This window comes from Schistocerca gregaria, chromosome 8 (genome assembly GCF_023897955.1).
Source record: "Schistocerca gregaria isolate iqSchGreg1 chromosome 8, iqSchGreg1.2, whole genome shotgun sequence".
Classification (NCBI taxonomy): Eukaryota; Metazoa; Arthropoda; class Insecta; order Orthoptera; family Acrididae; genus Schistocerca; species Schistocerca gregaria.
In genome coordinates this window covers 196,755,992-196,780,980 of record NC_064927.1, presented here as the reverse complement: position 1 = coordinate 196,780,980, position 24,989 = coordinate 196,755,992, and the positions used below count along the sequence as shown (strand labels likewise).

The 24,989-nt window shown below is 43.9% G+C and overlaps 1 protein-coding gene across 1 annotated transcript in view; it reads left to right on the top strand.

Annotated features, from left to right (window-relative positions):
- Positions 1 to 24,989, top strand: part of LOC126283945 (DNA repair protein RAD50) — a 238,345-nt gene that overhangs the window by 203,901 nt on the left and 9,455 nt on the right. Inside the window, exons 22-25 of the mRNA XM_049982352.1 lie at positions 17,315 to 17,440; positions 20,903 to 21,086; positions 21,466 to 21,560; positions 21,703 to 21,836. Of these exons, the coding sequence (XP_049838309.1) occupies positions 17,315 to 17,440; positions 20,903 to 21,086; positions 21,466 to 21,560; positions 21,703 to 21,836 (539 nt within the window). The remainder of the gene's footprint in view (positions 1 to 17,314; positions 17,441 to 20,902; positions 21,087 to 21,465; positions 21,561 to 21,702; positions 21,837 to 24,989) is intronic.

The following is a 24,989-nucleotide window of genomic DNA, read 5'->3' as shown; positions in this document are numbered from 1 at the left end:
ACCACTCGCCTTGCTCGCCAGACTGCAGGGTCTTCCAGAAAGAGCGCAAAATCATGGAGTATAAGACCCTGGACCGCCTGACATACACTGAGGCCAGGCAGAAGTTCGAACGCCTCCATCCTGTTCGAATGACTGCCTCTTACGCCGCGGCTACTACTGTTATGGCCCCATTAGCTCTCCCTCAGACTGCCACCTCTCAGAGCCGGAATGCTACACCTGCCCCCTTGATGGTGGGGGGCACTTCATTCCCTGCTGCTCCTGCACTACCTGCCTCAGGAGCAGCAACCCCCCAACCATCGGGGACATCAGTCCCCACTTCTAAGCTGGGGAAGCCTCAAACTTCCCCGGCTCGAATAGCACGGAAAGGGTCCCTTGGGTCCCTTCCTTCCCAGGTTTCCGCCTCTGGGAAGGGTGACGTCAGCCAATGGAAGAAAAGCAGACCAGCGGCTGGTCGCAGGGCTTCCCGCTCCTCCTCCGTCCCGGAGACTGACTCGCTGGAGCCCTCCCAGCCAATGAAACCCAAGGACCAGAGAGTCAAGACGAAGAAGAAGACCTCTAAGGCCAAGGACCACGCGGTGGCACCCACCCCACTGCTCCCTACAGGCTCTGCGTCCGAGGATAAGGTGGAGATCCGGGCGTCCGCTGAGGACCTGGATCTCGCCGGACCCTCAGACACCATGGAAGCAGATTGTACTGGTCCTCCATCGGTGGCAGCAGGTGCCCCAGTGGCGTGATCTGCCTCCTCGGCCCCTTCACGCCTTTTTCGGACATGGACAAAGCGATACTCCAGTGGAACTGCAGCGCTTTTTTCCACCACCTTGCTGAGCTTCGCCAACTCATCAGCAGTCACCCTTTCCTCTGCATTGCCCTACAGGAAACTTGGTTTCCGGCAATGCGGACCCCTGCCCTACATGGGTATCGGGGTTATTACAAGAACCGGGCAGCTTATGAGAGGGTATCTGGTGGAGTCTGCGTCTACATCCTTAACTCTGTCTACAGCGAATGTGTACCTCTTCACACACCTTTAGAGGCTGTCGCTGTAAGGATGTGGACGCCTCAGCCTATTACTGTCTGCAGTTTGTATCTTCCGCCAGATGGTGATGTCTCGCGTCATGTGTTGGCTGCATTGATAGCACAACTGCCTCCTCCTTTTGTGTTACTGGGCGACCTTAACGCCCATAACCCCCTGTGGGGTAGCGCCGCGATTACTGGCCGGGGTAGAGATGTCGAGACTCTTCTCTCGCAGCTTGACCTCTGCCTCTTAAACACGGGAGAGCCGACACATTCCAGCGTAGTCCATGGCACATTTTCGGCCATTAACCTTTCTATCTGCAGCCCCGGACTTTCACCATCCATCCACTGGAGTGTCCATGACAACTTATGTGGTAGTGACCATTTCCCCATCTTTCTGTCACTACCACAGCGTCACTCTTCTGAACGCCCCTCCAGATGGGCTCTGAATAAGGCTGATTGGGGCTTGTTCTCATCTCTCGCCACTATCGCACATCCTTCCCCTGACACCATTGATGCGGTGGTTCAGTCGGTCACCACCGGCATCGTTTCTGCGGCGGCATCTGCGATTCCCTGTTCATCCGGGTCCCCTCGGCGGAGGACTGTGCCTTGGTGGGCGCCCGAGATCGCAGAGGCGATTAGAGATCGCCAGCGGGCTCTTCATCGCCATAAGCAGCACCCGTCCTTGGAGAACCTCATCGTTTTTAAACAGCTCCGTGCCCGTGCCCGACGCCTTATTCGCCAACGGAAGCAGGAGTGCTGGGAACGGTATGTTTCCACCATTGGCGTCCGTACCTCTGCATCGCAGGTTTGGGCTAAGATTAGGCGACTCCATGGCTATCGGCCGCCTGTCTCTGTCCCTGGGCTTTCGCTGAATGGAGTGGTGTGTACTGACTCCGACACGATTGCGGACCGGTTAGCAGCGCATTTTGCTCAGTGTTCCGCATCTACGAATTACCCACTGGCCTTCCGCTCCCAGAAAGAGCGGTTGGAAAGTTGGAGGCTTTCCTTTCACACGCGCCACGCGGAGTCGTACAATGCTCCTTTCAGCAACTGGGAATTCCAGAGTGCGCTATCTGCTTGCCCTGATACGGCTCCTGGGCCAGACCGTATCCACAGCCAGATGCTGAAACACCTCTCTGTGAATTGCCAGCGACGCCTCCTAGATGTTTTCAACCGCATCTGGGTTGAGGGTGTGTTCCCGTGTCAATGGCGAGAAACCATCGTCCTCCCCGTATTGAAACCTGGCAAGAACCCGCTGGAGGTGGACAGCTACCGCCCCATAAGCCTCGCCAACGTTCTTTGCAAGTTGCTAGAACGTATGGTGAGCCGGAGGTTGAGTTGGCTCCTCGAGTCTTGAGGCCTTCTGGCTCCGTCTCAGGGTGGGTTCCGTAAAGGCCGCTCTGCCGTCGATAATCTGGTCTCCCTAGAGTCTGCCGTCCGTACAGCCTTTGCACGCCGCCAACATCTGGTTGCCATCTTCTTCGACATGCGGAAGGCGTACGATACGACTTGGTGATATCACATCCTGGCCACACTTCATGGGTGGGGTCTTAGGGGCCCGCTCCCGATTTTTATTCAGAATTTTCTGTCGTATCGTTCCTTCCGCGTGCAAGTTGCTGCGTCCCATAGTTCTCCCGGGTCCAGGAGAACGGGGTCCCACAGGGGTCTGTCCTCAGTGTCTCCCTGTTTTTTATTGCGATCAATGGGCTCGCTGAGGTGGTGGGATCGTCCGTCGCAGCTTCGCTGTATGCAGACGACTTCTGCCTCTACTACAGCTCCGCTGGCATTGCAGTTGCTGAGCGCCAGCTGCAGGGCGATATCCGCAAGGCGCAGTCATGGGCTGTAGCGCACGGCTTCCAGTTTTCGGCCGCTAAGACCTGCGTCATGCATTTCTGCCGGCATCGCACGGTTCACCCTGAGCCACGCCTTTACCTTGACGGTGAACCTCTTGCTGTGGTAGAGACGCATCGGTTCTTGGGACTGGTATTTGATGCCCGGTTGACTTGGCTGCCTCATATTAGGCAGCTTAAACAAACATGCTGGCGGCATTTAAACGCTCTCCGTTGCCTTAGCCACACCGGATGGGGTGCCGATCGGTCCACCCTTCTCCGGCTGTATCAAGCGCTGATCCAGTCCCGCTTTGATTATGGGTGTGTGGCTTATGGTTCGGCATCGCCATCAGCATTACAATTGCTGGATCTCATCCATCACTGCGGGATCCGACTTGCCACAGGAGCATTTCGAACAAGCCCTGTTGACAGCTTACTTGTGGAGGCTGGTGTTCCTCCATTGCGGACCCGGCGCGACAGACTTCTGGCCGCTTATGCTGCCCATGTTTGTAGTTTGCCAGGGCATCCCAACTACCGTCTCCTGTTCCCGCACTCGATCGTCCATCTTCCAGACAGGCGGCCCCGGTCAGGGTGTACAATCGCGGTTCGCATCCGGGCTCTACTGTGTGGGATTGAGTTTTTTCCTCTCCCGCCTGTTTTCCGGGCCAATCTCCGTCTGCCCCCTTGGTGTGTGTGCCGACCATGCATTCGGCTGGATTTGGCACAGGGTCCGAAAGACTCGGTCCCTCCTCCGGCCCTCCACCGCCGCTTTGTTTCTCTCCTTGCCGAGTTTCCCGGATCTGCCGTGGCCTATACCGACGGTTCGATGGTCTCTGGTCGCACTGGTTACGCTCTTACTCTAGAGGATCATTGTGAGCAACGGTCGCTGGCACCCGGGAACAGTGTATACACTGCCGAGTTGGTTGCCATCTATCGCGCCCTAGAGTATATCCGCTCCCGCTCAGGTGAGTCCTTTGTCATCTGTAGTGACTCCCTGAGTGGTTTACGAGCTCTTGACCAGTGCTTTCCTCGTTCCCGTCTGGTGATGGCCATCCACGAGTCGCTCCATGCTCTTGTCCGTTGCGGCCGCTCCGTGGTCTTTGTTTGGACCCCAGGTCATGTCGGCATCCCGGGCAATGAGCGGGTTGACACGCTGGCTAAACAGGCAGTGAGTTCACCGGCTCTGGAACTCGGCCTTATGGGGTGTGATCTCCTGTTGCTTTTGCGCCAGAAAGTGCTTGGTGCCTGGGGTGACGAGTGGCGCACCCTGCCCACGCCCAACAAACTTCGGGCGGTGAAGGAGACGACCGGTGTGTGGCGCTCCTCCATGCGGGCCTCTCAGAAGGACTCTGTCGTCCTCTGCCGGCTGCGCGTTAGCCACACGTGGCTGACGCACGGCCATTTGTTGCGCCGGGAGGACCCACCGCTATGTCGCTGCGGGGCACCTCTGACGGTGGTCCACATTTTGGTGGACTGCCCGCTTTTAACAGGACTCAGGCAGACGTTTGCGCTGCCTAATACCCTCCCTGCCCTTTTATGTGATGACGTTGCTATGGCGGACCTCGTGTTGAGTCTTATTCGGGCAGGGGGTTTTTATCGTATGATTTGAGTGCTTGTCCTTTTATTTCCTGTATTGACTTGGGCCTTTGGCCTGCGGTTTTAAACTGTGGGTTTTAATGTCATTTTGTGGTTGGCTTTTCCTTATTTTCATGGTCGGCCAACCACCTTCACACTCGGTGTGCTTTTAGTTCCGTTTGTCTGATCTTTGTCTGTCTTTCTTGTATTGTGTCGTCCCTTGTCTCAGTTCTCCGTTTTTAACGACTGACAGTTTTTATTTCGTGTGATTTTATCGTGGAACAAGGGACCGATGACCTTAGCAGTCTGGTCCCTTCAATCCCACACCCAACCCAACCCCAGAAATCAGTCAGAGATAATTCTTCCTTGAGTGGTATGAGCCCATTAAGTTACCTGATTTTCCACGTGCAAGTAGAGTCTTGCCAGGCACAACACATTGTCAAAGGCAAAGAAGGGAGTGTCCAGCAATATCTCACTCCAATCTGGAGTAAATATGTTATATTTATAGCTTCAGTACACCATATTTTGCTGCAGTTGACACTGTCACCTGCAGTGCCAAAATCATTTAGGTGTTCTGTGTTTCTCTTTTGTTCACCATTTATCAAGAACTCAGTCACAATCAGAGTTTGTATTCCATTAATATTTGCTTTAATTTTGTTTAGATGTCTGTTGGAGATAGACTGTTCCTGACCCAGTTCTATATTTGTTTGCAGTGAGAGTCACCTCAGCCTAAAAAACACCTGAATGTTTCTGTAATGTTTGGGACTGGATACACATGTGTAACTGTTCATGTATTCGAGCACCTCTAATCACATCAAAAATGTTGTGGTTCTGTTGTGTGTTCGTTTTTGGTACAATCTCTATGATTGCTACCCATAGACTAATGTTTTATTCCATGATTCCATTTTGTAACTGCTGGGCGACAAGAGAATCGGTATGTTCAAGGTGAGGATGGAATAGAAAGCGTACACCTACTCCACACCATCTAATGGGGCTGACAGTATCCAATACTGATTATACAATGTAGGCTTTCACGGCAATGTTCTCTTCACTTCAAACTTCTAGGCTGATAGGCCTTGATTGATTTATGAAGCTCTCCACTGACATTTCATCTCCGACTGCAGGAGACATCCTCTGAGGTAAAGTGACGAACTGCACAGAGAACTAGAGAATGTGCTGATTATACAGGGTGTTACAAAAAGGTACAGCCGAACTTTCAGGAAACATTCCTCACACAAAAATAAAGAAAAGATGTTATGTGGACATGTGTCCGGAAATGCTTACTTTCTACGTTAGAGCTCATTTGTGTTTCGTCAGTATGTACTGTACTTCCTCGATTCAGCGCCAGTTGGCCCAATTGAAGGAAGGTAATGTTGACTTTGGTGCTTGTGTTGACATGCGACTCATTACTCTACAGTACTAGCATCAAACACATCAGTACGCAGAATCAACAGGTCAGTGTTTGTCACGAACGTGGTTTTTTGCAGTCAGTGCAATGTTTACAAATTCGAAGTTGGCGGATGCCCATTTGATTTATGGATTAGCACGGGGCAATAGCCCTGGCGCGGTACGTTTGTATTGAGACAAATTTCCAGAACGAAGGTGTCCCGTTCGAAGCAATTGATCGGCGTCTTAAGGAGCATGGAACATTCCAGCCTATAACTCGCCTGGGGAAGACCTAGAACGACGAGAACACCTGCAATGGACAAGGCAATTCTTTGTGCAGTTGACGATAACCCTAATGTCAGCGTCAGAGAAGTTGCTGCTGTACAAGGTAACGTTGACCATGTCACTGTATGGAGGGGAGAACCAGGTGTTTCCGTACCATGTACAGCGTGTGCAGGCACTATCAGTAGATGATTGGTCTCCACGGGTACACTTCTGCGAATGGTTAGCCCAACAATGTGTCAATCCTCATTTCAGTGCAAATGTTCTCTTTACGGATGAGGCTTAATTCCAACGTGATCAAATTGTAAATTTTCACAATCAACATCTGTGGCTGATGAGAATCCTCACGCAATTGTGCAATCACATCATCAACACAGATTTTCTGTGAACATTTGGGCAGGCATTGTTGGTGATGTCTTGATTGTGCCCCATGTTCTTCCACCTACGCTCAATGGAGCACGTTATCATGATTTCATACGGGATACTCTACCTGTGCTGCTAGAACATGTGCCTTTACAAGTACGACACAACATGTGGTTCATGCACGATGGAGCTCTTGCACATTTCAGTCGAAGTGTTCTTACGCCTCTCAACAAGATATTCGGTGACCGATGGATTGGTAGAGGCGGACCAATTCCGTGGCCTCCACACTCTCCAGACCTCAACCCTCTTGACTTTCATTTATGGGGGCATTTGAAAGCTCTTGTCTGCGCAACCCCGGTACCAAATGTAGAGACTCTTTGTGCTCATATTGTGGATGGGTGTGATACAATACGCCATTCTCCAGGGCTGCATCAGCACATCAGGGATTCCATGCGACAGAGGGTGGATGCATGTATCCTTGCTAATGGAGGACATTTTGAACATTTCTTGTAACAAAGTGTTTGAAGTCATGCTGGTATGTTCTGTTGCTGTGTGTTTCCATTCCATGATTAATGCAATTTGAAGAGAAGTAATAAAATGAGCTCTAACATGGAAAGTAAGCATTTCCTGACACATGTCCTCATAACATATTTTCTTCCTTTGTGTTTCCTGACAGTTTGGCCCTACCTTTTTGTAACACCCTGTATAGGCAATGCAGATGGCGCCACTGTCCATCAAGTGGTGTCAGCTATGAGACCGTCTCTGGTTATGTCAACATTCTCGATTGAAGGTAATATATTGTCTCGCTTCCGGTGCAATGCTGACATCCAAATTGTATCCAATGTAACACCTTCCTTTTTCCTGTTAAAATTATTTAGACATGCTCGCGTAGTAATGCGAGGTTTTAGGTATGATGCTTATCTCGCTGAATTTTATTTCATGATTACTTTCCTGGCAAACATGTTTTGCTACAGCCAATTTATCCATGTGACCCAGGCGGCAATTCCTCTTATGTTCAACAAGATGGGTGTTAATACTTCTCTTTGTGATTCCGATATAAAGCTGTCCGCAGCTACAAGGAATTTTATATAACCTCAGTGTAGCCAAATGATGTCGTAGATCTTTTGCCGATCTTAAATATTCTTTTATTTTTCCGGTGGGTCTGAAAATAGTTTCCACTCCATATGTGCTTAACACTCTCCCAATGCAATCTGTGACTGTAGTAATGAACGGAAAAAAATGTTGCCGTTCGGCGGCTGTTGTTTATTGTTGCTCCTAATTCTCTGCCTAGAGCAAAGTGCTCGATCTATCTCCTTGCTAGCACTTCGCAGAGGATCAGGAGCAATGACGAACAACAGTGGCCCAACAGTAGGCTCTAGGCATAGAATCAGGAGCAACGATGAACAGCAGCTGCCCAGTGGCAAGGTTTTTCTTCCATTCATTAATAAGGTCATTATTATGCGCACATGTATAGAGAGGCTATCAAAATTGATAAAAACCATGATTATTTTAACATGAAAGAGGAAGGTGTTAAATTGGATAAAATTTGGATATCAGCATTGCACCAGAAGTGTGACGATCAATTACTTGCAATCGAGAATGTTGGCATTACCAGACAGTCTCAGAGCCGACACCACATGATGGACAATGGCGCCTTCTGCATTGTCTATATAATCATCACTTCCTCGAGTTCTCTTTGTAGTTCAGCGCATTACCTCAGAGGATATCTCCTGCAGTTGGAGACAAAACATCAGGGTCAAGTTTTATACATCGACCATGGCCTTTCAACCCAGAAGTTTTAAGTGAAGAGTATCCAATACTGTCAACTCAAGCTGTAACACCAATGTATGCAGTCCACTTAAATTATATAAAACTTCCACTGTCATTTGTATGGTTACTGAAATTGCTGTCAGAATGTAAGAACACAGTGAACTGCTCAGTGTTGTTCACAAAACATTCATTCTCAGCCACATTCATTGTAACTTCTTTTGTTTTACTACATTCTACCACTCTGGGGATGGATGTTTACTTCCATCAGTATTTATTTTTTACTGTCATATGACAAGCAGCCCTTTTCAGACTGAGGTATTGTATGGAAGTGGCAATTATTTTGCTATAAGCTAACAGTTGAAAGTGGTGGTTTTTTTTTTGTGTGAACATGCAGAAGTAACTTCTTCAACCTTTCTTCCTCACTCTCTTAAGGGAAACAATGTATATACATTTGATAGCTTAAGAAAAGAGAAGTGCCGTGGTATAACAAAAACCAATATTTACAGGAAAACTTATAACAAAAACTGTCTGGCAACAAACCACCACCCATTCTAATAGCTAGTATAATTAATTTTCTACATGAAAGTGTATTGGCAACATTCAGATAAAACTTTGTATTGGTGTTCAGATCAAATAAAACCATTGACTGATGAGAAAAAATGAATGGAAGTACCCTTTCATCAGTAATCTGAGGTAAGAATTTGGGCTACCTTAAATTTAACATTTAATAATAGATTACACCTCATATCATTCAGCGTTCCTCAGTAAGGTATTTATGACAGAACACAGGGGGCTCGCTGCTCTTCGGCGGGTTTGTACTTAGCTACCACAGAATCTCAGCCTTTGCAGCATCTCTTCCCTTCTGTGCTGCATGTCTATCCTCTTGCTATTCTTTTTCCCCCGTCTTGGGGAACATGTCTGGGGTGTTTTTCGGAATGTGTTCCGCATTTTCAGTGGTTGAAGTAACAACAGTCTTACCACTTTTGTTCACCTTCTCCTATCCTTCTTCCGTTTCGGCGTGTGAGGATCCTCTTTTTCTTCTTGCTCCCTGTGCACTCCTAAAGGCCAGGAGTTTGAATTCTTCCCATGGTGTTACTTATGCTAGGCTGTTATATGGTCTGACCGAAGCAGAAATCCTAATGTACCTCTCTGATCAGGGTGTCATTTCAGTCCATTGGGTGATGAGAAAGGTAGACGCATCCATAGTGTCCACATGCACTCTTTTTCTTACTTTTGGTAGGCTGATGCTTCAGTCCAAGATCAAAACACGCTATGAAGTTATCCCAGTTCGACTGTACATTCCGAACCCGATGCACTGCTAACAGTGTCATCTCTCTTTCTCCCGTTGTATCAACTGCAGTGATGACCAAGCAGGCTGCCCAGGACATCTAGGTAAAGGAAAAAGTGCCTTAGCCGGTCGCTCACAAGTTGTTTGCATTTGAAACCCTGCATTCTACCATATGGCATTTACAGTACTGTTCTTGCTACCTCTCGCTCCATGGACATGGTCATGCTGACATGCAAACTCAAATTCAGCACTGCAGTTGTGAAATCTCCCAGTGTCATGATAGCATTGCCGTCTACTTGTCCAGTTCTGCGACAAGCCACCAAACTTTCGCCTCTTGGGCCCGAAGTCACCTGCTACACAACTGGCAAGATGGAAATAATAGAAGGTATACTCCCGCAAAGACATCCTACATCCCTTCAGCCAACAAACATCTGAGTCTTCCTTGGCCAACCAGAAAGACTCCAAAAAGTCAAACAAAGGCAAACGATCTTCTCCTTGGTTGACTCGGAGATCATCTTCGATGGTGTCGCCAAGAAATACCGTCGCCTGGCCAACCTCTGTGTCGCCAGTGCGCACCACCAACCGTTTTTCTATCCTGGGCTCCACAGATCGACAGAGGGAGAATGCTGATGCCTCTGCAGCTCTCATATAGCATGATCCTCCAGCCTCTGCACCCTGTAGCAGTGAGTTGTTGAAGGCTGGCACTCCGCAGCTGCCGAGGAATTTCTTTCCAGTCCATTTTGATCTTCCCCCTGAGGATGGCATTCCATTTCATGGGGGAGTCATGCTGTTCATCAACCCATCTCACTGACTACCAGCCTTCAAGCTGTTGCAGTTCACCCTTTCCTTCTTCAATTGACTTTTTCCCTTTGTACCGCGTACATCCCTTCATCATTCAATGTCGCCAGGACAGACTTCCTCCAGATTATTGGGCAGCTGTTTCACCCCTTTTTGCTGCTTCTTGGTGAGTTTAATATGCACCATTCCCATTGGGGTTCTCCCAGAACCTATCCTCTTAGCTGATCTCCTCAATCAACTTAACCTCCTCTGTGCTAACACAGGAGCACCCACATTCCTTTCAGACTCCACCCACACCTATTCCCATTTGGACCTTTCTTTGTGTCCTACCCAACTTGCCCGTAGTCTCGAGTGGTCTGTTCTCTCTGACACATACTCAAGTGACTATTTCTCGTGTGCGCTATCTGTTTACTGAGTGCTACCTCACCTACATGCACACCCAAATGTCAGCTTTCTAAAGCAACCGTACGCTTTACACCTCCCTCTCGGCCTTCAACGAACATTTGCCCAGCTGTGATGATCAGGTAGAATATCTTACAAATGTTATCCTTACCATTGCAGAATGTTCCATTTCTTGCACTTCCTGTTTTCAACGCTGCATCCTGGTCCCTTGGAGGCCGCAGAGATGTGCTCTCCGCATTTTTAACCATCACCCTACAGTGGTTCATTATGAACACCAGCATGCATAGTGTTGTCACGTTCTTCGGAATAGCAGTAAAGCTAGCTGGATTTCATTCACTAGTTCTTCTCACTGTTCCACTCCTTCTTCCGTCATGTAGGCCAACCTCCAACAGTTCTCTGGGACCAATATCCATTCCCCAATTTTCGGTGCAGCAGTAGCAGACAGTGTCATAGTGGACACTATTTCTATCTCTAACAGCTTGGGCTGCCATTTTGCGGAGATTTCGAGCTCCTCCCACTATCACCCTGCCTTCATCCATAGGAAATGAGCAGAGGAGGCTTGAGTGACGCCTCTCTCTTCTCAGAATCGTGAATGCTACAATTCTGCCTCTACTGTGAGGTAGCTAGCTCTTGCTCTCACTTTATCCCAAACTTCTGCCCCAGGGCCAGACGATTTTCATATTCAGATATTGCGACACATTTCTCTTGTGGACAAGCACTTTCTGCTTCATACGTACAACCACATCTGAACAGAGGGCACATTTCCCAGTAGTTGGCATGAAGCCGCTGTCATACCCATACCTAGGCCCATTAAGGAGAAACACCTTTCTTCTAGGTACAGTCCCGTTTCTCTCATGAGCTGTTTTTGCAAGGCGATGGAACATATGATTTGTGCCCAGTTCGTGTGGTGGCTCGAGCCTTGCAGTTTACTAACTACTGTACAGTGTGGATTTATAGCGTGGGATCCTGCAATTGACCGTCTCGTCACTTATTCACCCATGTAATGAATGGTTTTCTGTAGAAATCCCAGACTGTGGACGTGTTTTTTTGATTTGGAGAAAGCCTATGACACGTGCTGGAGGACTGGTATCCTCCGTAATCTCTACACGTGGGACTTCCATGGCAACATGCCTCGTTTCGTTCAGGAATTTTTAGAACTCCACGTAACCAAGGTATGTGTGGGTTCTGCCTTATTGGACACCTTTTTCCAGGAAAACGGTGTGCCTTATGGTTCTGTTCTGAGTATTGTCCTCATTGCTATCACCATTATCCCGATAATGGCCTGTCTCACAGCAGGCATCACCGGTTCCCTTTTCATTGATGATTTTGCCATCTATTGCAGTTCTCCACGGACTTGTCTCATTGAGCAGCATATTCAGCGATATCCCGATCGTCCCATGCAGTTGGTTTCTTCCACCGTCTTTACATCTTGGACTGTTGCTCTGCCATTCATTGAAATTTTGAAATTCCTGGGGCTCACACTCGATAGGAAACTTTCTTGGTCCTCCCATGTGTCTTATCTGGCAGACCACTGTCTGCAACCCCTCAATGTCATACGTGTCCACAGTGGTACTTAGCAGATCAAACCCCCCCCTCCTCTGTCCATTCGAAACTGAACTATGGCTGTTTCATTTATGTATCTGCATGTCCGACCCTCTTATGCAGTCTCAATACTAGCCACCATCGTGGCATCCATTTGGCTTCGGGCACCTTTTACACTAGCCCGATTGAGAGTCTGAATGCAAAAGCTGACGAACTACCACTGTCCTACTGGTGTGACTTTCTCTTCAGAAAATAGGCCTGCCGTTTGTCTACCGTGCGTGGCCACCCCCCTATGCCTCCTTCTACGATGACTCGTTTGATCGGCGATATGGGGCATGTCCCTCTTCTTTGTTACCTCCTGGAGTTTGCTTTCGGCTCTTGCTCTGGCAGTTTAACTTCATGATACCTGCCACGTTCCCATTAGGCCTGAACCCTTCACCACCTAGCCCTCAAGTGGCGGCCCATGTACATCTCGGCCTTCATTCGCAACCCGAGGACACTACTCTAGCCTCACTCTATCTCTGTAAGTTTCACAACTTTTGCATGGAACCTCGTAATAGTACCTTTGTGTACACGGATGGCTCTCGGATTGAGTGTGGTGTTGGGTATGCCTTTGTCATTGGCACTGGCAATTTTTGGTATCTGCTTAAGGAACACTGCTCAGTATTTGCAGGGGAGCTCTTTGCCTTGTATAAGGCCATGCAGTACATAGGATGACAGGCTTTTCAATTGCATCATCTGCTCTGACACTCTGTGCCCTTCAGCGCCTCTGTGTGCTGTACACCGTCCATCCGTTAGTGCAACAGAGCCAGAAGAGCTGTAACTTGCTCACTCTTCAGCGACCATTGTGCTATTTATGTGGGTTCCTGGTCACATTGGTCTGATGGGGAACAAAACTGCTGATGCTGCTGTCAAGGCTGCACTCCTCGTACCTTGGCCTGCTATTTCCATTCCCTCCGATGATCCATGTGTTGCCGTCTGTCATCTGGTGGTATCACTTTGGCATCGCCACTGGTCCTCCCTTCATGGGAAGAAGCCCTGCATTATTAAGCCTCTCCCATCATCTTGGACTACCTCCTCTCGCCGTGAGGAGATCATTTTAGCTTGGTTGCGTATCGGCCACCAACCTTTTAGCCATCGCCATGTGTCAAGTAGTTCTCCCCCATCACTTTGTGCTCAACCTTTGATGGTCTGCCATTTCTTGACGGAATGACCTTTTTTTTTACCCACTTACATACTCGTTTATGTTTGCTGTCAGATTATTGGCCGTTGACCACGTTTTACTTTTTTCCATTGTAGCAATATGGCAAAGGCCACTTAATGTTTAATTCAGGACCTCCGTTTCTCTATGATGTATTTTATAGACCTTTCTCCACGTCCCTGTTTGTTGCTGTCTTCTCTTCCGTGGATTGGGATTAACTCCTCTCTCTGTCTTTGTGGTCTACAGTTATGGAATGGGCGTGTATGACCCTAGTTGTTTTTGTGCCCTAAAACAAAACAAAACTAAAGAACAATATCAACTGGCTAAAAACAAAAAAAAGAAAAAGGAAGCTAAAATGTTCCACATCAGAAGACACTAAAAATGGTGAAGTATATGTTCTTGTGGCTTGGGATAAGCTTAAATTACCTCTTCTTGTAGGTGAACTATCAAAAATATATGTAAAAAAAGGGGGATAGGGCGAACAATTGTTTTATAAGCCACCTCCTTTGTTGATGGAGTACATTTTCCAAGGACTCTCCCAATGAATCTCGACCTGGCACCCGCCTTACCAACAATTAATTTTATATGATCATTCCACTTCAAATCGTTCCGTACGCATACTCCCAGATATTTTACAGAAGTAACTGCTACCAGTGTTTGTTCCACTGTCATATAATCATACAATAAAAAATCCTTCGTTCTATGTATTCGCAATACATTACATTTGTCTATGTTAAGGGTCAGTTGTCACTCCCTGCACCAAGTGCCTATCCGCTGCAGATCTTCCTGCATTTCGCTGCAATTTTCTAATGCTGCAACATCTCTGTATACTACATCATCATCCACGAAAAGCCACATGGAACTTCCGACACTATCTACTGGGCCATTTACATATATTGTGAAAAGCAATAATGATGGCAAAAAGTAAAATTACCTTTGGGGAAAAACTGTGAAGTGATTCTGTGCAATTTCACACGTAACTGGCTTTACTACAGGAAAAGTCAAAGTGACTGACATAACATGTATTCAACCAGATAACCCACGAAATTCACAATGCACATCAGTGAAATTTATAATCGTGCTTGTCAGAAATGTTCAGCTGCCGCAATTGAGGCTGGTGCTTTTAGGATCCTGCCTAACCACATTTTCGGATGGAGGGGATTTCTAATAATCAATATTATATGTGAAAGCTTAGTTTTTCTTGTGGTTGTACTGCAATAGTCCTATAACACTCCTCTGCGGCACGCCAGAGGTTACTTTAACATGTGTAGGCGTCTCTCCATTGAGAACAACATGCTGTGTTCTGTTTGCTAAAAACTCTTCAATCCAGCCACACAGCTGGTCTGATATTCCGTAGGCTCTTACTTTGTTTATCAGGCGACAGTGTGTATCGAACGCCTTCCGGAAGTCAAGGAAAATTGCATCTACCTGGGAGCCTATATCTAATATTTTCTGGGTCTCATGAAAAAATAAAGCGAGTTGGATCTCACACGATCGCTGTTTCCGGAATCCATGTTGACTCCTACAGAGTAGACTTTGGGTTTCCAGAAATGACATGATACGCGAGCAAAAGAATTCTACTACAGATCGATGTCAAAGATATAGGCCTATAGTTTTGTGCATCTGCTCGACAACCCTTCTTGAAAACTGGAACTACCTGTGCTCTTTTCCAATCATTTGAAACCTTCCGTTCCTCCATAGACTTGCGGTATACGGCTGTTAGAAGGGGGTCAAGTTCTTTCGCATACTCTGTGTAGAATCAAATTGGTATCCCGTCAGGTCCAGTGGACTTTCCTCTGTTGAGTGATTTCAGTTGCTTTTGTATTCCTTGGACACTTATTTTGATGTTGGCCATTTTTTCGTTCGTGCGAGGATTTACAGAAGGAACTGCAGTGGGGTCTTCCTCTGTGAAACAGCTTTGGAAAAAGGTGTTTAGTATTTCAGCTTTATGCGTGTCATCCTCTGTTTCAATGCCATTATCATCCCAGTGTGTCTGGATATGTTGCTTCAATCCACTTACTGATTTAAGGTAAGCCAGAACTTCCTAGGATTTTCTGTCAAGTCGGTACATAGAATTTTACTTTCGAATTCACTGAACACTTCACGCATAGCCCTCCTTACGCTAACTTTGACATCATTTAGCTTCTGTTTGTCTGAGAGGCTTTGGCTGCATTTAAACTTGCAGTGAAGCTCTCTTTGATTTCACAGTAGTTTCCTAACTTTGTTGTTGAATGATGGTGGGTTTTTCCCGTCCCTCATAGTTTTAGTCAGCACGTACCTGTCTAAAACGCATTTTACGATTGTCTTGAACTTTTTCCATAAATACTCAACATTGTCAGTGTTGGAACAGAAATTTTCGTTTTGATCTGTTAGGTAGTCTGAAATCTGCCTTCTATTACTCTTGCTAAACAGATGAACCTTCCTCCCTTTCCGTACCTATAACGATTTCAGCTTCGGTGCTTTCTATCAGCGCTTGAAGTTACGATACTTTACCAATGCAACTTCGACAGTTTACAATTACAATACAGGCAGATGTCAGAAGACAGAAGCAGCTTTCTAAATGACCCCCCTAGCCACAATGTGAGCTTAAAGCACAGCTGCATGGCCAACAATGACTCAGCAGTCAGTTAGCTCAGGGAGGGCCTGCCCAGCAAGTGTTTTCTCCAAGCCATGCTGTGTTGTTTACAACTGTTGCCAGTATCGCAACAGTGCACCAATGCCAAGGACGTTGAGTTCAACACCCACCCTCCTGTTGGATAAGTGCCTGGAGACAGTACTTGGATGAAGACTAGTAAATGAATCCAGGTATAATAAAAACATTGATGAATTTGCTCCTGCTGCCCACTAGAGAACCCAAATGCTCGGAGAAAATGAGGGAGTTGGAATAGCCACCCTGGCGTGTCTGTACCTGCTCCACAGGACACCTGCTCCCCTTACCGTGCAACAATGGACAGTACCTAATTCTGTCGACTTCATTACAGTTTGGTGTTAAATGAGCTTGTAGGGGCTACACTGGGACCAGGGGAACTGGTGGAACTTTGCCTTTGGCACACTATGTCACTGGTGGTGTCAGGTAATGGCAGTCCCTAAGCAGGCGGTAGTTTGTAGTGTCTCAGTTTGCTAGATGCTAGACCGTGTAGCAAATGGTCCAGTTGAATGACAGTGCCAGGCACCGATGACTGCTCCAGTAGGCAGTGATTTGAGTGAGGATGCTTATCTGGACAACAAGGCAGTTGCCTGCTCAGTGGTGGTGACTGGACTTTGTGCCCTTTGTGGGCTGGACAGGCACTTTTCATTTGCGTCTTGACCTAGCATGTTGTCATTTAGATGCCCCAGGTGTCACGTGATCACTCTGTCATAATGCTGATGTTAAATCCCTGGATTTCGGTTAGATTGCTGGTTGCTCTCTACTGGTATTACTGATATGTTAGAGCTTGATAGCTGGCTTAATGCTGAAGCAGTAAGTAATTGATGGTGGTTATGTGATCGTCAAACACTAACCTGCAAGAACTGGGTGGAGGTGCTACTTATACGCGCGTGACATCACATTTACGTTGAACTGAGATTACACACACGTATGTGAAATGTTGTGTTTCCTTTGAAACCAAATGTAAAGTTACACTGTCATGCAAAATCTTCTAGGATTGGAAACTGCAAATAGTGTCATCTTTGTCATTTTAATCATGGCATCATGTGAATTCTCAGAACACTTAAACGGTTACTTCTACAAATAGTCTTGGTAATTTGAACAGAATAATAAAAATAGAAAATTTTATAACATTAACAGATTATTTCAGTGTGTATTATTAATATTTGTCTTTGTCTAGCAGTTTCATCATACTGGAAAGTTTCTTTCTGTTTCAGAAATCAATTTCAGAAGGACGGTTTAAGGAATTAAGAGATAATGTGAATACTCTGCGACGAGATCTAAATAAGGACATATATAAAAATGCAGAAAAAAAATATAATGATCTGCAGCGACAAATTAAGGTAATTTTTGTAGTCTTTTTGTACTATGGTGGAATCATTATGTCTAAGAAAAATATTTCTAAAATGAAATGATAACCAAGTACAGACATTAAGTAAGAGATAATGTGAATACTCTACGACGAGATCTCAATAAGCATATATATATAAAAATGCAGGGAAAAAAATACAATGATCTGCAGTGACAAATTAAGGTAATTTTTGTAGTCTTTTTGGACTATGGTGGAATCATTATGCCTAAGAAAATTATTTGTAAAGTGAAATGATAACCAAGTAGAGACATTATTTAATTCTATTTTTTGGGGAATGCATTCCAAAAAAATTTGCAAAATCAAATTGAAATAAAAACCTTAAATTTCTAGATGAAAATTTCCTGTTTCCCTGCGGTACTTTCCTCTCTTTTGAATGCTGCAGGAGTTTTATTGAGTGCCTTCCACCTCTCTCTCTCTCTCTCTCTCTTTCTCTCTCTGTGTGTGTGTATTTTTATCATCATGGAGTTCACATGGATGACAGTGTGTAGTGCAGATATTTTAGCGTCAGTCGACAGCAAGCATAAACAAAAAAAACAACTTAGACTGCCATAAGGAGAACAGACATGCAAGAGCACCAAACCTTGTCCCTCCCATATTGTACATTTTAAATTTGCACTTCTGCAAAAGCAGAACTGATACACAGTGATAGCAATCTCTAATGCGTTTTGTGGTAGTGGGTGTCGTACTCTAACCTCATAATAGACCTGTTGTAACGGCTTGCAACACACTGCAAAGTGAAGCACACAAAGAATAACTTGTTTATCTGATTGTTTTATGAGTAATTTATAATTAGCAGAAAAAACATGAACACTGCATTTCGTGAGAATGGTAGAGGTTAGTGAGTGAGCAAGAGAATGCCCATTGAATAGAATTTAATGAAATGACACAAAAAAGCACAAATACAAATTGTATAAAGACACGAACAGAACATTGTCAGAAGGTGACTGTCAACAGCTGTTAAATAATGCATAAAATGCATATATGAACCATCAGCTGAGAGTCCTGATCTTCTCTTCGATACTGCTCTATATACATTTAGGATTTGTATGTTTGCTTTAAAAGTCCTTTGTCATATATTTAAATTCATGCCATGCACTACACATTTTAAGTAAATGCAGTATGGTGGCTTAAATCATTTTAACCCTTATCCGTGAAGATGACCGAAGACTGAAACCAATAGATATTTGGGTATAAAATAAAAACAGCTGATGGTTCAAATATGTATTTTATTCACAAAGAGAAGATTGGCTTTAGCTACTAGTGAGCTTTGATTTAAATCAATGGGGAAAGTCAAAAACTTGTGACAGGCCAGGATTCGAACTCAGGTCTCCTGCTTACTACATAGATGCACAGTCCAATGCACCATCTGCACATGGTGGTCATCACATCCACTCAGACTACCCTAGCATGCCTTCAACCAGACCCAAATTCTCATTTTATCCTCACACCACTGATGTAGTGCCCCTTACCGATTATCCTCATTACTCGTGGCATTTCATCGATTTTCATAAGAGTTAAAGTGTGGTGTGCATCTGCACTGAAGTGAACAATTGGTTGTCCTCACCTTAATTATATATGTGGTGTCCATTCTTTCAGACCTGTCACACACATTTCAATCGCGCAGGCACTATGAATGAAGACACAAAGAAATGTCCAAAAAAGCAGACACCACATACTGTGTATAAATAGTATATAGTATGGGATGAAGTATCTGTCAAAGTATAACTAAAGAAACCTTTAAGAGAAAGGTCAGTTTTATTCCAGAAAGACAAAAGTAGTAGGGTTACTCTTAACGTCAATTAGTTTACAGCGTGAGATTCCCCCAAGAAGCAAAAGTCAAAAGATCAGCATGGTTTTTTTTTGTAATTTGACAAAAGCATTGATTTGAATAAATCAGTTATAACTAATTTGTAAACTTCACAATTATGAGGCTCAGATTTAACAAATAAAAAATAAAGAGTAGTAGAGATACTAATTTGTCAGCAGGCATACAAACAAGATGCAAGTTTCGCTAGTTTTCTAAAAAGACTTTTTTTGAGGTAGAGCACACGGATTGAGGAGTAGTATCGTCTGATGTCTCAAAGAGAGACAGCACTTGTAAGAGATTGGAATACAGGAGGGAGAGGCAGCAGGTATACGGGACAGGAATGCGACGTGTGGCACTGGAACTGGGGAGTTTTTGCAGTGCATGATGAGGGTGATTGGGAGGGGGGGGGGGGACGAATTGGATAATGGACTGGGAAGGTGTGACAGAACAACAGAAGGAAAGACTGGGGAAGAGCATTTCAAGGATAACACCCACGTGGGAAGTCCAAAAAAGTTTGTACTGGAGGGAAGGCTCTAGCAGACACAGGTTTGAAGCAGACATTGAAATGGAATGTTACACTCGGCAATGTGTTTGACCATTGGGTTTCCACCTTTGCCCGTGACCTCAGTCTCCACTAACCCCTGCCCCACCCCCAGTCCACTCTGCCCAGTACGCCAGCTACACTTTCCATGTACCCGCACCCTCTTCACCACAGCATGTCCTTCCTCTGTTAGGTCACCTCCTCCAATCCAGTCTACTTTGTGCACTGCAAGAACACACTGGTGCTGGTGCCTATGTGCCACACTCTGGTCCCATGCTCCTGGTGCCTCTTGCTCTCGCATTTCGATCTCGTACACTTGCTGCCCCCCTCGGAGCCATCAGCTATCCTTCCCCAGACCTCTCTGCCGTTTTTGTCCCCTTGACCTCTCTACCAGGCACAAGTTCTCAAATCATTCCATGTGAAGTGGGATATGAACTTGTAAATTAACTAACCTAGCATTTGCAAGTAGTACATTATTGGTGCCATTCATATATATTGAATACATAAAAGGAAGGGTAAAAATTTCTTCGAGTGTGGTTTGATGTAACTTTCTATGGACATTTAAATAACATATCAAGATTATTAATACTGCACAAAAATATGGGTTGTCTGTCAAAGAATGTCTTGTAACTAAGTTTGGAAAACCTAGTAACACAAGCTTTTCTGTTGTACACCTTGAAAATTTTGGTTTAGTAAACAGTCAACAACTTCACACTTCCATTTCCAAGTTAGTTGCAGCTCTTAGCGCAGAGACAATTTGAGATTGTTTTAAATTACATGCTCATATATGGAACTAAACGTACATGACAAAATATAAGACGAATGCAGTGGATGGAGAACTTGATCCACTGAAGAGATTACACTGCAAGCTGTCAGTGGAGAAGTGTAGTACGTATTTAAAAGTTACATAAATTAAATTGCAATAATGTGCCTGGAAATGTGTAATGCGGAAAATAGTAATATTTCAGTTTAAATGATGGTATGTCCATATACACTTTACTTAGAAATTGGCAGTCTAAATGAAATCAGATAAATAGGTGACATGTGTTTATGTTGCTGGACATAATTCTTTGCTCTATTTACAGGTAAACCAGCTAGCATCAGCTGATCTGAAGAAATACTTTGTCGCTTTGGATTGGTCACTCATTTACTTTCATCAGGAGCGTATGAGGAAGATTAATACGATTATAAGAGAACTGTGGCGAAAAATCTATCGTGGGAATGATATTGATTATATAGAAATTAAAACAGATGCTCCTGAAACCACAAGTAAGTAAATGACATTTGCCTCCACCGAGTTAATGAGGCAGTTTGTAAAGTCGTAGGTTGCTGTCTGTTCTTTTCGTGTCGAAATACTATTAAGACACTTATAAACATTAAATATAGACTAGTGTAACATGTCTGAATGTGGACAGTTGACTAATCACACCACTAAATATTTTGCCACAGTAAAACCTCCAAAATATAAATTTCTTAAAGAATTTATAAAGTGAAGGGATATGAAGTGGAGGACTGATTGTGTGCTACATGCTGAATGTTTTGTAGAGTGGCAGCTCAGTGTGTGATCTAGGACATTTAACTTTGTATATTTACGTAACTTTATTATCTTTCTTACAAGTGGCATATATATTCATTATTCAATCATCAGGTGCAGACAAGAAGCGAACATTCAACTATCGGGTTGTTCAGGTGAAGAATGATGTTGAGATTGATATGAAGGGACGCTGCAGTGCTGGGCAGAAGGTAGTGTTGTTACTTTATTCTCATTTTAAGTATTTAATGTATATCACTAAATTTTTTTTTTTTTTTTTTTGTAATACAGTTTAAGTAACATATCTGCTGCAATCATTTATCAAGATACTCATCTGTAATACTGTCTCTGCAGGTTCTAGCATCGCTTGTTATCCGAATTGCTTTGGCAGAAATTCTAAGTATTAATTGTGGGATCTTAGCACTGGATGAACCAACCACAAATTTGGATAGGGAGAACATAGACAGTCTTGGAGAAACACTCACAGAGTAAGTTTTCAGACATTTCATTCATTGAAAAAGCATGCCGTTTAACTCAATAAGCCCACCATTGGTGAATTTTATGGGAAAGCAAGTCACTCAAGTAGATTCTGTTTGGGCATAGTAATGAATATCTGAAAGAATTGGCCATAATGTAATATATTGCTTGTGGTGGATACGGGTAGATTGGAAAGTTTGATTCCTCTTACCTCTGCTTGTGTGAGTTGTTCAAAATGACCACAGCAGACATCCATGCACATGCCATTTGCTGCATACAAAAGAAAGAAATTCTATAGGCAAGGCATAGATGTTGCTGCTATACTTTAGTTGGTAAGATTTACCTTGGTGGGTAGTAAATATTGAGGAGTGTCAAAAATAAAGTCGTTTTATGGCTGCAATTCCATGCTAAGTATATGCTCTGTCATGACTGGCTGAGTGTGCCAGTTATCAGATTGGAGGAATGCAAAGGCATTTATTTATCTCATAACATAATAGAAAATAAGCAGGTCACTGCTGCTAATTATATTCTATGGAAACAAAGGTCAATGCTTAGTTGGCCAAACTGTTTGTAGGAAGCAAATGTTAAGACTCCGAATATTGAGCTAAAAAATCAGTGCCCATAAGTAAAGCTAGAATCATCTTAAACAACAACACATACAATGGGTCATATGAATAAAATAGAGAATGTACTTCATACTCAGAAGTTTGGAGAAAGTTCTCCGGTCAGTGTGAAAAAAGCAAGTCTGAGAATATACTTTACTCGAGTAAAGTAAAGTTGAAGGATGGGGGTAGTTGCTCAAAATAAAGAATATTCTGCGATATCATATGAATAAAACGAAATAAGTTTCTCTCAAGCGGAGAACATTCTCTGTTTTTGTGAGTGAGCTCCATAGCATACTTCAAGCTGAGTAAGTTGTGTTGTTGTTAAAAGTTAGTGAGTGTTTTTAGTGAAAGTGGTGGAACTTATGGTTCTCGAAAGGCAAAAAAGATACACGTAGTACAAAGGAACACAGAAGAAAGGAACTGTAGAAGTTTATATAGATTTAACAATGAAAACATTATTTGGCTGGCGAATCTCTTTCTTCCCGATAATTAAGAAAGAAGAGGAGGCGCCCTTTCCAATGAATGCAAAATGAAAACATTTTTGCACTATTTAGCAGACACAGACTTTCAAGACTGGTATAGGAGAAGACTTACGAATAACCAGACAACAGTATCACTAACATTTCCGTATGTTCTGCAGCAGGTTAACATAAAATCATCATTGTGTATCCAATTTTCGAGAAACATTAATGAACTAGAAACATCTAAAGTTAAGTGGCAGTGTAGGTCTAAGTTTCCATGCGTGTTAGAGGCCTTAGACTGAATGCACGTACCTATAATGAAACCTTCTGCCCATAGAGACAAATACATTAATCGAAAGGGCTTTCCGTCTACAAATTTGCAGTCGACATGTGATTATGTGAAATGTTTACAAATGTTGATGCTTCATGGCCTGGGTCAGTACATGATGCTTGGATATGGAAAAACTCAGATATGTACCATATATTGTGAGAGAACTAGTGCGATGCCTTAATTTCAGGAGTTGAAGGATATGGCATTGCACTGTGGTTGATGACACTGTTTCAAAATCCCGAAATGCCTGATAAGAGGGTGTACAACAGACTTCACTCAAAGGATAGGGTGATATGAATGGTGCTTTGGACAGATAAAAAGGCATTACCCAATTCTGCAAAATAAAATAATGCTTGCCCAAACAAAATCCCCAGTGTAATAATAGCCTGTTTTGTTTTGCGCAATGTAGTAAAACAGAGGGGTTGAGGATTTACAGGCACCTAGTGACGATGACAACAATCTTCCAGTCTTGGGAGAACGTATGTGTACATGGAACAAGCAGAGGACGGTAAATTGTTAGTATATGTCAACTGTAGTGTATGGGAATCTGTCAGACATTGCATAATTAAACCTGATTCATGTAATTTTTGTAATTAAAATATTTTTTTTCTTCTTCGGGTACAATGAAATAATATTTTGATGAAAATAAAAAACAGTGCTCTGTGTCACATAATAAAATGCAGTTTATTGTTTTTCTTCCTCCTTTCTCATTGAATTTACTTTCATCAAAAATTGTTTAACCTGTAACAGTCCAAACTGGAACAGAATTTTCAGATACTACAGTAAATCACAGACTATTTGACCAGCAACATTTAAAACAGAAAAAGTTAACCTTTTTGTTCCACTTTCCCAAAAATTGTTTCAAGGATATGGTGAAGGCATTGGCAGGTGCTACAGTAATAAGCGCACAAACTGTCTAACCTGTAACATTTAAAATAGAAACAAATTACTCTTTTTGTTCTACTTTACCAAAACTTGTTTCATGGGTACTGTGAAGGTATTTGCCAGATGCTATGGTAAGAGCACAAACTGTTTTTCATGTTTTAAATGTGCATGTTAAAGTTAAATCTTTTTCTTCCACTTTCCCTGAAATTGTTTCAAGGATGTGGTGAAGGTATTTGCCAGATGCTACAGTAAATAAGTGCACTAACTGTTTAATGTGTAACATTTAAAATAGAATGAGTTAATCTGTTTGTTCCACTTTCCCAAAAACTGTTTCAAGAATGTGGTGAAGATATTTTCCTGGACAACAATAAATAAGTGCACACATTTTTTAACAGTTCAAATTGGATTATGTAACACTTATTGTTTCATTGAAAAGAAATTTGAACTGAATTATTTCTTTAAGAGAATATGGAATTTGGTAAATGAAGAATGTAAATAAACATTCACTTAAAAAACATGTTTTATTAATAAAAACAGTTTGTACTGTGAGTACAGAATTCATTCTGTTGTTGTCTTTTTCTTTATGCATCAATTTCTGCTGCTTTGTCTTCAGGATATCTAATTGTTACTGTAAAACTAGTCTTTGCAACTCAGAATTAAACAAGTTCATCGTCTCATCCATTTCATGCTTAGTCTGCGTTGTTTCAACACTCTCGCAGGCCCCAAAACAGGCGACTGCAAAGTAATGATGATTTCTGGACCCATCAGATCTGTAGCATCTGCTGTGACAATTTGCGGTTGCTGCAAAACTAATTATGGTTCGAAGAATGTACAGTCACTATCAATTACCTCCAAACTACTCTCTGGGTAATAGATGATAGC